The 13,228-nt window shown below is 35.8% G+C and overlaps 1 protein-coding gene across 4 annotated transcripts in view; it reads right to left on the reverse strand.

Moving 5' to 3' along the window:
- LOC115213925 (kinesin-like protein KIF3B) overlaps nucleotides 1–13,004 on the reverse strand; it is a 90,730-nt gene extending 77,726 nt beyond the window's left edge. For 2 of the 4 annotated variants that reach the window (XR_005000144.1, XM_029782919.2), the window contains exons 1-2: nucleotides 12,782–13,001; nucleotides 3,548–3,617 (exon numbers count right to left, since the gene is read on the reverse strand). Coding sequence is in view for 3 of the 4 variants with exons in the window: in XM_029782919.2 (XP_029638779.1) it covers nucleotides 3,548–3,550 (3 nt within the window). In the remaining variant the exon portion in view is untranslated. Of the gene's footprint in view, nucleotides 1–3,547; nucleotides 3,618–11,506; nucleotides 11,797–12,781 lie in introns of those variants that run through there. The other 2 variants (XM_036504941.1, XM_029782920.2) reach the window with 2 other exon arrangements.
- Nucleotides 13,005–13,228: the final 224 nt, after the last annotated feature.

Genomic DNA, 13,228 nt, shown 5'->3' on the forward strand with positions numbered 1-13,228 from the left:
GCCAATTTAGTGTCCTATAAACCTGTAATTAATAACAATAATAATTATTTTACTGTGTTTTATTTTAATGCATTTTACATCAGCAAAAACAACACATACTTTTATATTATAATACGTTTTCTCCTATTTCTAAATTGCAGATGTTTTTGTTATTTTCTCTTTTAGGAAATAATTCAAAAAAGTATATATACTGTTGTGGAGATCAATAAGATAGCTAAAGCTTATGCTCAAATCAAAAGCTATTGAGAAGGAGTGGCTATCAGATACAATATTTGTAATCATTATGTAATGGTTTTAGGCTTGAGCTCACAGAGATAACAAATGCTTTTTTTTTTATTGGTTTTGTGCGGAAGAATGGGTTGTTCATTGGCTTTGCCGCCCTACCTCCTCCTCCTGTAACATATGCTTTCCATGCTGGCAAGCAGGAGAGCAGGTAGGTGGGCATATATATATATATATCTATATCATTATGTAAAATTATGGTACTTTTTAAAGATTTAATTGCAAACATCTTTAAGTTCTAGGTAAATTTTATCATGAGCTTCTTTCAGTTTTCATCTACCAAATCCACTTACAAGGCTTAGGTTGGCCCAAGGTTATAGTAGAAGACACTTATATAAAGTGCTGTGCAACGGAACTGAACCTAAGGCCATATTGTTGGGTTTTTACAGCTGGATGCCCTTCCTAACACAAACCACTCTGAGTGGACTCAGTGCTTTTTACATGGCACTAGCAGAGGCGATGTTAGTTTTGGCATCATTTTTATAGTTGGATGCCCTTCCAAATGCCAACCACTTTGAGTGTGAATTTGTTCAATTTCTGGATGAACTTATGGCTAAATTGTTTCAAATTTTGGCACAAAGCCAGCAATTTTAGCAGGAGGTGGGGCAAGTCAATTACATAATTCCCAGTACTTGACTGGTACTTTATTTCATCAATCAGGAGAAAACGGAAAGCAAAGTTAACTATAGCAGTGTTTGAACTCAGAATGCAAAGAGCCACTGATTCTGCCAGCTCACTGCCTTCTATTACAGTTACATAATAAGTTTTAGCTCATCATAGATTTTTATTAAAAACACTATTGGCACTGAAAATATCACTGCCACCAATTAGTTCTGTAGTTGGCAGCATAAAAGATCTTTAAAATGCTATAATTTGACATACTTTTCCCAGTTAGGTCTCTGAACCACAGTTAGTATTTACATCAGAAATGTGATATATTTTAGGTCAGTAGTTTCAAAGTAACGAAGTCATTAAGTGCAGTACATTGCATCTGTCCATCTTATTGAAAAGACTCACAGAAATAGTGAATCATCTTCCTCATCAACACTAAACACCATCGCTGAATGTTCTGGAGAAGTGATATCATCACCATCATTTAACGTCCGCTTTCCATGCTAGCATGGGTTGGACGATTTGACTGAGGTCTGACGAACCAGACTCCAATCTGATCTGGCAGAGTTTCTACAATTGGATGTACTTCCTAACGCCAACCACTCTGAGAGTGTAGTGGGTGCTTTTACGTGCCACCAGCACGAGGGCAAGTTTGGTGGTGCTGGAAACAGCCACGCCCATATGGTGCTTTTTACGTGCCACCTGCACAGGAGCCAGTCCAGTGGCACTGGCAACGACCTCGCTCGAATGTTTCACATGCTACCAGGACAAGTGCTAGTAAGGGGACGCGGTAATGATCACGATCGAATGGTGTGCTTAACGCGCCATCGGCATGAAGGCCAGCTTGTTATTTTGCTAAATTAATTAAAATAAACAGTCTAATAAACCCTTTTGATACCAACCCACTTGAGACTAACCCTAGTTCTACGATACAAACTTCCTGTTTTAAAGTGATCTAAATTAGAACCTCCAATCAAAATTTCATGATAACTTATGTTACAAACACCAACTTAAAGACAAAGTTATCCTACTAAATTCTTCATTATTTTCAAAATTAACTGAAACAAAAGCAAGATATTTTAACAGAAATATGGTAACTAAAAGGTTAGATATAATAGCTTAATTTTAATTAGTGTAACAAAATTAAAAACATTTTTGATAAATTAATGATGAAATTAATGTTAGCATTTTGAATTTAAATTGTGTTGTTATTTTCACAGAGATCTGTAATCCATTAATGTGAATAACATTTCCAAAATATCACTGGGGATGAATCTATGGAGCTATGGTGGACAATAATAGTCTTTTTTTTGCCTTTTCTTTTACAAGTTTCAGTCATTTGACTGTGGCCATGCTGGAGCACCATCTTTAGTCGAGCAAGTCGACCCCAGGACTTATTCTTTGTAAGCCTAGTACTTATTCTATTGGTTTCTTTAGCCAAACTGCTAACTTACGGGGATGCAAACACACCAGCATCGGTTGTCAAGCGATGTTGGGGGGACAAACACAGACACACAAACATATATATATATATATATATATATATATATATATACACATATATACGATGGGCTTCTTTCAGTTTCTGGTCGGCCCGAGGCTATAGTAGAAGACACTTGCCCAAGGTGCCATGCAGTGGGACTGAATCCAGAACCATGTGGTTAGTAAGCAAGCTACTTACCACACAGCCACTCCTACGCATCAAGTTTCTGCATTTAGATACTCTCAGACACGGCTATTCAAATTCTATTACAAGGTTATTATCCTTTCTAATACTCTACTAGTTTGTCATACATGTTCCATTTCCTATTCTTACTCTTCTTCTGTTCATGACTGCCTGATTTGCTGTTTGGCCTTACCAAGTTAAACAAATCTTTCACAGGGTAACAAGTCTTTGGATTGCAAGGTCTATTCTTGATAAAGTTTGCTGTAATGATCTGCTAGGAAAATCATCATAGTAGGTAAGAATTATAATTGTTTTATGCAAAGTATTCAATAAAACAGATATGGCTTAGCTGATTATCAATAGTTCAATTAATAATTTTTCCTAACACATCTGGTTTTTAGTCACGGCATTACTATTATTTTATCTTTTTCCAACTCCACCCAATCACTCTCACCCTTTCTTCTTAATGTGAGAAGTCAAGTGGCTCCTCTATAGCAAGAAACCTGCTCTGTGCCCTTACACCATACTTTAGTCCCACTTCAGTTGGGGTTCATAGCTCCTTGGCAATCTCACTAGTGTTGGTGGCACAAAAATGCATCCAGGACATGCTGTAAAGTGGACAGTGTAAGGAAGAGCATCACGTTGTAGAGGTCATGCCAAAGCAGACACTGGAGTACAATGCAGTCCACTGACCCACCGGATCCTGTCAAACTGTCCAACCCATACTACCATGGGATGTGGATGTTAAATGATGATGATGAAAAGTGGACATCAGAACAATTTTAAACTCTAATGTGGAGCCATCAAGTACTCCTTAATTATTCTGCTAAATCTAGCATGCAAGGAACTACTAAATGCTCCTTAATTATTCTACTAAATTTATCATGTATCACCAAACCCCAATCTTCTTTATGAAGATGGCTGTATCTACCTTTTCCAAAACAATTGTAAAAGATGGATAACTGAAAATGAAGAATAAATATTCACCATTTTGTTGGATGGAGTCTTTCAATTAGAATGTTATCGCAGTATAGAATCACAGTTGCAATACATAATCCTGCAATAGAAAATAGACAAAAAAAAATTACAGGTTAGAAAATACATCTTCATACATCATTATAAGGAAATGTATAGATAAAATATTTCAACCACAGATCAAATTAGATTCCCCTTATGCTGCAATGCAAGCAGTGCACCAGCATGGTTGTAACTGTGATGCTTATGCAAACTAAATAATGAAGACAATGCTGATCATATGTCAATGATAAATGTTAGACATGGTGCTAGAAATGTAGATCATCCTGGAATATCTAATTGGAAACCTTTGCTACATTGGTCTGCTTAAGCAGAGCAAACCACGGTCACACTATAACAAATGACTACCTAGGACAGTGGTTCTCAATTATTTTTTGCCTATGAACCCCTTTAATTCCTATTTTATACAAGAAAGTAGAGGTCTCATAGTCATTTGATGTCTAAAAACTATTATATTTTTAGGATTAAATATTATTAGGAATTGTATAAAAGAAATTCAAAATATTTTGTTTTGTAGAAATATAACCAGCTTGTTGCACATAAATTTTAACAATAAAATCTTACATGACCCACCAAGGGTTATATGGACCTTGATTGAGAACCACTGGTCTTGAGGTTAAACATTATAGATCAATATAATGAGGTCTCCTTAAAATGGTCAACTGCTTTGTCTAGCAGCTGATTTTAGCAACATCTCTGTAAATTTTACCATTTTTCTCTCCATTATAATTCTACTTACATGCAAACTACATGGTGACCTCACTTGTGCCAGTGCCATGGAAAAAAAGGGAAAAAACAAGCACCCAGTACAGCCAGTAAAGAAGTCAGGATTAGGAAGAGCCTTCAGTATTATAATCTAAGCCAAAAACAAAATGTACAAGTAAGATGCAGCTCTCCAATCTGTCATTGGTTGGACAGTACAACATGTACTGTCCAACCAATGCCAACATAGAAGGTAGATTTTGAAAGAGGATGATGATGGTTTGTCAATTTACAATTTTCCTATTAATCTAGCAATGAACCATGCATGAGTGTACAGTAGTTGTAGTTGAAATGATATTGTATCATTGTCACTTGATGAAGATGAAAATAAGAAAGAATTAAAATGATATAGAAGTATAGTGTCAGGTCACTTGTTAGTTTTCGCATGAGTGCTACTGGTAACATGGAATCCAGTACAACCTGTTGCACGGTTGGGTCATCCATTACTAAAATGGCATCCCTATTAGGCTTGCTTAGCTATGTCCACAGGACTAAAAACAAGATCTGTCAAAAGGACAGACAAACCTAGTGTAAATTCAATGACTATCTAGCAATTGCATGGGCTCTCAGTAATTCCAGGTTGGTGTCCAGTGTGCTGGAAGGCCACTGAAAACAAGGCATCCCTTAACTTTTGTTAAAACATGTCTCTAGAACTCACTTCAAACCAAGGCTACATCCACTCCAATAATCGGAGGTGACTTGGTCAGCAAATCTTCTGAGACAGTTGATAATCTATGGCAAGATGAGCACTATGGATCACACCATCCCAAAGTGTGTGTGCATGTAACTGGGTACGACATGTGAACTTGCATTCCCACTGAAACTCCAAACATGAAATCTACATCTGAACAGTGTATGACAATTATGGCTACGGCGTTCATGCTATCTGATGTGTTTGCTCTGCCAGTGGAGCACTTGTCAAATTCAACAGCTAGATTTTTGGGGCCGACCATCAGATGTGGTCAGCATTCATAAGGGATGTGGTGAACTTGTTGGTCAGAGCCAGCTCAACCCACCCTGGGTGAATGCTACCATAATTGCAAGCAAGTAATATAGAGGTGTAGAGAATATCACACAGGATTACTGTTGGCTAGAAGAATGTGTAGTGTTGAGAAAGATTGGAAACTCGCAGTGACATCTGTCTCAAGAGTTTAAACCCAGATAGTGACAGATATTAAGATGTCTGAAGTTAGTGGTTAGAATGTTTAACCCTTTCGTTACCAACCCGGCCAAAACTGGCTCTGGCTCTGTAGTACAAATGTCTTGTTTGCATAAGTTTTGCATTAAAATATACCACCAAACCTTAGTCGCAATTTATGTTCCTAACACTAGCTTAATGATAACTAAGTTATTTTATTAAATTCATTGTTATATCTAAAATAATTGAATGAAACATAGAGCATCTCAAAATAAATACAGTAATGGAAGGGTTTTAAACTTCATTGATGGCCAGCCAGTAAGAAAATATTATACAAATACATTAAAAAAAAATGTAAGGGACCAGAGAGAATGAGAATGAAGATCTTGATATCAGAAAAACCAAGTCTGGTACAAGAATCTGTTCATTAAGATCTTGATTTTGGTTAAGAACTAGAATTTAATTAACATCATATTTTCCTGACTAAATATTCTGAAACATTTTGTATGCTAAACTTCAATCCATAAAATAACTGGACAAAGGAAGACAAAATACAAACATAGCATTTAACACATTCCACCAGTGTTTCTGTTTGTGGAAAAGAGCTAAATCAATCTAGGATTGATGAGCTACATTGTTTTGTAACATTTTTCATATTAGTCCACAGAAGAAGCACCGTCTTCTTAAACGAATCAACTGTCTTGGTTCTACAGGAGATGAGGTATGAATAGTATTTACTTAAATATTTCATTTGATGCATTATAAGAAGCTGGTAATAAGTTGCACTATTATGCTAATCACTAAACTAAAGCTTTCTTTACCTGCAAGAGAGGGGAAGACACTAACTTATAAAAGTGTCCCATATTTCATTTTGTGGAAATTAGTGAATTAAATTGAATTTGCTTCGTCTTTCAAGCAAAGTTTTAAAGAATCTAAAATATTTTCTTTTCCAAAGTTTTCCCTGTTTTTGGAGAACAGAGTATGTTTATAACTGCTCAAGTTTATCAAAATAGTAATTTGGCAAATTATGTTTTTTTTAACAGTTTATTCTGAAGAAAAGGGGTGAATATATGGCCTTTACATCTAAGAGTCCTTATAAGAACAAAATAGTTAATATTCTTGAACATCAGGAAAAACATGAACAGAGAATGTATTTCAGATGACTGATGTCTGAGGAGAAAGGACAGGGTCAAATATATGGGCTGAATATGGATGACAGTAGGAAAGATAAGTGACTTGAGCCTTAGAGTACATCAGAGTTGACAAAGCATGGGTCAGATAGAGCCCCATTAGTATATGCCATGATGGTGTGATCTGGTAGGAAGCCTCCAGCTCAAGAGACAAAAGACAAATGATGCCCATATGCAGAGTTTGTCTTGGAGATTTACAAGCCAGTCATAGTTGAATTCTTTTCTGATGTAAAATACAATTACAGTTTTCACCAAATTTCTGAAAAATGAGGAGGGCTCAATAGCAAGTGCCTCAGAAGAGCAGGTCACAGCAGGAGATATGGTTTTACTAAAGCTAAACTAGTGATTTTTAAAGAAGGAGCAGAATTCAAGGTGTCAGAGGTGTTACATCTACAGTGGATCTTTTGCCCATTATATTCCTGTCAAGTCTCCATTCATTATCCTCTCTGTTACCCTCTTCCCTATTCCCAAATGCTGCCAGCATATTAAGGTTCTATCACTCCACATCTTTTTTACTATCCCTCTTACAAGTCTACTTCTCTTAGCCATCACACACTGTCTCTCTCTCTCTCTACAACTAAGTGATTTTACATTGACATCCACCACTTTCATATACCATTGCTTATCTCTATCACTATCTATTACTCCTCTTTACTGCTATCCCATCACACTGCTCATGCTGTGTTTATATTCAATCACCTGACCACCGACCAACATGCACTAATCACTGTCTACCGCATTACTCCTTCCCCTTACATCCCATCACCCTGTTTTTGTTGTTTGTTCCTTCTCGAGCCATGCCTGGCTCATAAGGGCCGGTTTCCTGGTTTCTTGGCGTATAGGTTCCCCACCTGGACGGCACGCCAGTCCATCGCAGGTGAGCTGCAAGATGCAGGGAGAAAAAGTGAGAGAAAGTTGTGGCGAAAGAGTCAGCAGAAGTTTCGCCATTACCTTCTGCCGGAGATGCGTGGAGCTTAGGTGTTTCGCTCATAAACATACACATCACCCGGTCTGAGATTCGAACCCGTGATCCCTCGACCGCGAGTCCGCTGCTCTAACCACTAGGCCATGTGCCTCCATCACTCTGTTTAACACTCACTACTCTCTATTTGCTCTTTCCTGTCAAACCTTTGGGTTATATTTACTTTGAAACAGTACAGTGAACTGTTAGTGACACAATAAAATGCATCCAATACACTATGTAAAGTGATTGATGCTAGGAAATGTGTGTAGCTGTAAGAAAAAAAAATCCAAATGGAACATATGAGCAATATGTGGTATTCTGATGCACCTATGAGAGTAGTGACTCCAAAGAAAAAGTGAGTTGGATCATAACAATCTGCTCAATTCATGCCAGCATGGAAAGCAAAGAAAATGATGAGGTGACAATGAGAGAGGTAACTGTTTGTGACTGTCTCCAGGAAGAGGGAACAATAGATCAAAAGTTGGTGGAATCAAAGGAGGTCACTCTTTTTTGGGAAAGGAACATAATGTAGCCCTTTAAAGTGTTTGGAAATGATAAGGAACAGCTGTGGAACACATTGTTTGAAGGCAATGGGGAAAACATTGTTACAGTTGGTGGCATTGTTGATTTGAAGTTTCCAAAGATTTGTTAGTGCTAGGTGTGTATGTACACGTGGGGGAGCCTGGGGGAATGAAGAGAGAGAGTTTTGTAGGAAATTTACCCAGAGTGTGCTGTGTGGAAATAGATATAAGGCAAACAGCAAGTGTATAGGATTTTTCTATGGAATGATGCCTACAGAATATGGTTGAGAAATGGAAGAAAGGAGAATTCCCAAAATGTCAGGAGAAATCCTTTTGGCAGGTGACCAAAAGAATCAAGTGCAGTTTGAGAAGCATAAGAGCTTGCAAGATATGATATCAAGGACAAATACATTATCTGCAGTAGAAGATTAAAGCTATCCACTCCAAGTGTTGTAGGTCATGTTTTTCATCTAAAATGCCACAGCATATGTATGTGTGAATCATTTATATTTTGGAATTGCGTGGGATGTGGAGAAATATGATTGATGGTTTCAGTCAACTACTTAGTTGTCTCTGATGTCAGAGATAGTTTATCATAGAATTGGTGGAGATCTGAACAGTTAGTGGACTTGAAGTACCATGAGATAAGGGAAGGGTGGTAGTCATAGTGTAGTATTTGTGCAGCGTGTAAATGAGATGGACAATGGTCACACTAAATGATAGATGCAGAGATGGAAACATTTTCCCTGAATCTATGAATGGAGATGAGAAAGGGATCAGGGCTAACTGGAATATCTATATGTCAGTCAGGGGTGTGTGAAGAGATGACAAAATTAAATGGTGTAAAAAATTAAGAATTGTGGAAGACCTCATTTTTGCACTAGCAGCATGTGTGGGATGAAATAAATGAGTGAAGAAGAGCTGTACTTATTGACATCACTGAGGTTGATGACTTCAGTGAAGGGTGATGATATGACAACATAAAGTCAGAATAATCAATGATCAAGTATAGTAAGCAAATCAAAATTAACACAGAGCAATCAATATCTAGGATAACAAATAACTGTTGCAACATTGAAAACATACACATAGGGCCTATGTTTAATATGATAATACATTAAGTGAGAAAGTTAGGGGCTTTTTTCAGAGTTAAAGAAACTACTTAAAGGAATTCTATAGAAAAACATTTTGGTGTAGATTACTGAAGTAAAAAAAGAAAATGAAGTGCATGATTTGAGAGGATTTGGGATAAAGTTGTTGAGAATATTGGTATAATTCTCTTACATCAGCTTTTCCTTGCTGGCACCAGTCACAGTGTCCTGCTACTTATCACAGTCCTTTCTTATCTAGGACACGCACTAACAATGGAAACTAGACATCTTTGTTGTAGTCAAGAGGTCATCATCACCAAGACAAGATTACAGCATCCCTCTTCTGTTTTATGTCAGCTGTGCTCCTGCTATTTTTTTTTATCTTGGTATGATTTTTATTAAACAGCTGGATGCCCTGCCTATCAAAGGGAAAAAAACTACTTTAGAATATTGTGAATTGGGTGCATTTCATCAAGCATCAGCACCAGAGAAGTTATCTGACAAGCACACCCTCTGTCTTCTGTCACCTCTATTTGTTCCTTCTCTGGCTGTGGTGATAACAGCCAAAAGTGACAAACCAAAGAGGAGCCTCTATTTGGTTGTTTGACAAGCAACAAATAGAGCCCAAATCTCTTGCAAGTCACACCATATTGTTTTATAAAGGAAGGAGAGATCATCATCATTGTTTTAATGCTCATTTTTGTATGCTTGCATGGATCAGATAGAACTGGGTGAGGTAAATTTTCTATAGCTGGATGCTCTTCCTATCACCAAACCTCACCTGTTTCCAAGCAATGCAATACTTCCACTTGGTTGGACATGATTTTACAGAAGACCAGAAATGAAGATCACTACTTGTATGACAGTGATACACACACTTTACAACTACCATATGATAGCAAAGGGATACAAACATGCACACTCACCCATACACATACAAGCACCCTACCCCATGTATACACACACGATTTTTTTTTTATTTCAGTTTCCAGCAACCAAATCCACCAACATGGATTGCCCAAGATGCCATAGTGGAACTGAACCAAAAGAACCATACAGTTGGGAAGTGAACTTCTTAATCAGACAGCCTTGCCTATGTTTGGAAAAAATAAAAAGTGTATGGTGACAGGAGTCATTGATTATGGATTTGGTCTGACTTATGGACTAATCTTAAGCAATTCAAGGGACAGAAAAAAAAAAGCTTCAGTTCAATGGTAGTACAAAATTGAGAACATGTATTTTTTGTTCATTTTTCATCAAGATATATGGCTTAGGAAGGAAGTGACTGCAGACAACATTTAAAAAAAAATAACAACCAATATTCCACAATAGTTTCTGTTTCGTATGTAAATATCAACAGATTACAGCTAGAGTATATGACAGTTTTGTAAAATAACAAAAAACCTCTGATAAGAATATGGTTTCAAAGAAAGATCACTAGAATGTATTACAAACCTTATTATTAGTCAATATGCAACATTTAAAAAATTGGTTAACCAGTTTTGAATTTGCATCTATCCCTTTCCTGAACAGTTGATTTAATCAACTGGTAGAGGTGGATGATAATGTTTATTAGTCATATTTTCCACAAGCTGTGGAAAGCCGAAGAGGAGACTTATAATTTACATTATTGAGAAGAATTTGAAACGAGAAAATTCAAAAATGCAATGCTTTGGTAGCATCTTAAAATGTTAGTAGGGATTTTTTAAATTGACAAAAGATCACAAACTATGGTGACAGTATAATTTATACTAATGTTATGGACCCAAGAAGGATGAAAAGGTAACGTAGACTTGGATTTGAACTTAGAACATAAAATAAGGCACTAAATACCAGTTCAGAAAATCAACTACTTTATATTAATAACAAATTTAGTGAGCTAATCGCGTTACAAGTTTCGATTTTCAGTAATTCCTTATATCTCGCAGAACACACAAACAATTTTTATTTTTAGATGAAAAAGTGGCACAAATCTTTTAACCTGAATTTTAAAAAATATCCATTCAAAATGAATTATTTTGCCTTAATAAAAATGCAAAAACCTTCCAAAATAACAAACAAAACGTTTAGTAAAAATGAAAAGAAATATTGAAGAATATTCTCGTACATTTAAAAATCTATATACAAAAAATACATCGCGAAATATTGTTTTTCTTTACTAATAAGATATTATTATCAGAATAATTTTCAAGTAAGCAATAAATGTTATACATTTGAAGACAGCTAAAACATAAATATTAATTACCGTCCGTTATTAATAAGCTTATCTCCTAGAATGATTAAATACATCATCTGAATCAAAACAGTTGGGTCAGAAATATTATCAGAGATTATCAACACCCATGTAAACTTCGACGTTCTCGTTTGACGATGATCTTTCAAATGAATTTTAAGCTGGATTACAAATTCCTGAAGTCGAATAAACGATAGACTCCCGATAAACAGTTCGAATCTCATTTTCAATTCTCATTTTACTTGAAATACATCAGAAATATTCCTAAAAGGGAACGAACATCAAAACATTGCAATTTATATTCTCCTTCTATAAAGGCGAGGCCTTGTGCCTTTGCAAGAAATCAATATTCTGACCCAACAGGTCATCTTACCTTTACATCGACGAGAGAATCGGGAGTGTCATTTTTTTTTATTGCAATTCAACAAATATCTTGCCGTTTTCAAAAACAATTAAAAAAATTATATATCAAATATAATGTACAGAAGATGGTCAGATATAATTGGCTATTTTAATATCCATGATAAAATGGTAAGACATCGGAACGACACTAAATTGATGCATTCGTAAGTAGTGTTTTAATGAGCTAAGCATGAGTAAGCATTACAACTGAGCTTAATAACAGTTATCTACATGATTAATCATCGAAAGTATAGCGAGAAATGTTAGCTTTAATAACAAATAGATGAAATTTGGCCGATCAGAAAATATATACCTCTATATTTTCATAACATCATAATCATATGCTTAAAACAGAATACGAACATAGAAAAAAAAAAGAGTGCGAACTTTTTTTCCCCTTATTTCGCTGTATCTTATTTCTCGAAGTCTATACTTAGTTTAAATATACATATATAATTTTTTTAACAGTTCTGAATTAATCATTAATCAATAAATTATTCAACTATATAAATTACATCAAGAAAAGGAAAGATACGTTGTGAATTCTATAATTTTAACCAAGAAATTAAACAGGCTAGATCTTTCTCGTTTAGATTGTTCACTGATATCTTTGTTAATCAACAATATTTCTTCCCCCACTTCTGTTATGAATATAATGTAGCTATAATGTAATGGACATTTGAAAAATAGAAGTTAAAAGGAAGACGAATTAGTAAGCCATTATGATGTTTGTGTATGTAGCTGAATGCGGTCACCATGCCAATAGCTGGTGGACACCTCTGTAATACTGAGGCAGCAAGAAATGTAAGACAATATTAACCAGCTTCAAGCAGCGTTATTTTAAGAGTAAAAAAAGGCTATAGCAAGGCAAAATAGTTATCTTACCTAGGATGAAAATATTAAAGGCTTGGAAAATAAAGAAGTCGGTCCTGGTCAAAATAATATTCGACCGACTTTTCGATCTTTATAGACAGAAATACCAGTGGATCGCCACAACATTAGCTGATAACAGCCACCTAGGTTGTGTGGAAATAGAGGAAGCATTGAGAGTTAACTCCCTTGCTTAACTGAACTCCCTTCGCTTCTCATCCCACCTCACCCCGCCTTCGCCCTTCTCTCAATAAAACTCTCTATTCTTGACAGTTTGTGAGCCAAGTCTTGAGGAAGAAATTTGATACGATATACTTTGAACATCAGTTTTATTATGCTTCTTTTCTTACTTACCTCATCACTAGCGTTCTATATTTCTTTTATGCAAATTATAAAGTTTAAATCTAATTATATATATATGTATGAAAAAATAACAAAAAGAAAGAAAAATTTAGATGCGTC

Source organism: Octopus sinensis, linkage group LG7, assembly GCF_006345805.1.
Source record: "Octopus sinensis linkage group LG7, ASM634580v1, whole genome shotgun sequence".
Classification (NCBI taxonomy): domain Eukaryota; kingdom Metazoa; phylum Mollusca; class Cephalopoda; order Octopoda; family Octopodidae; genus Octopus; species Octopus sinensis.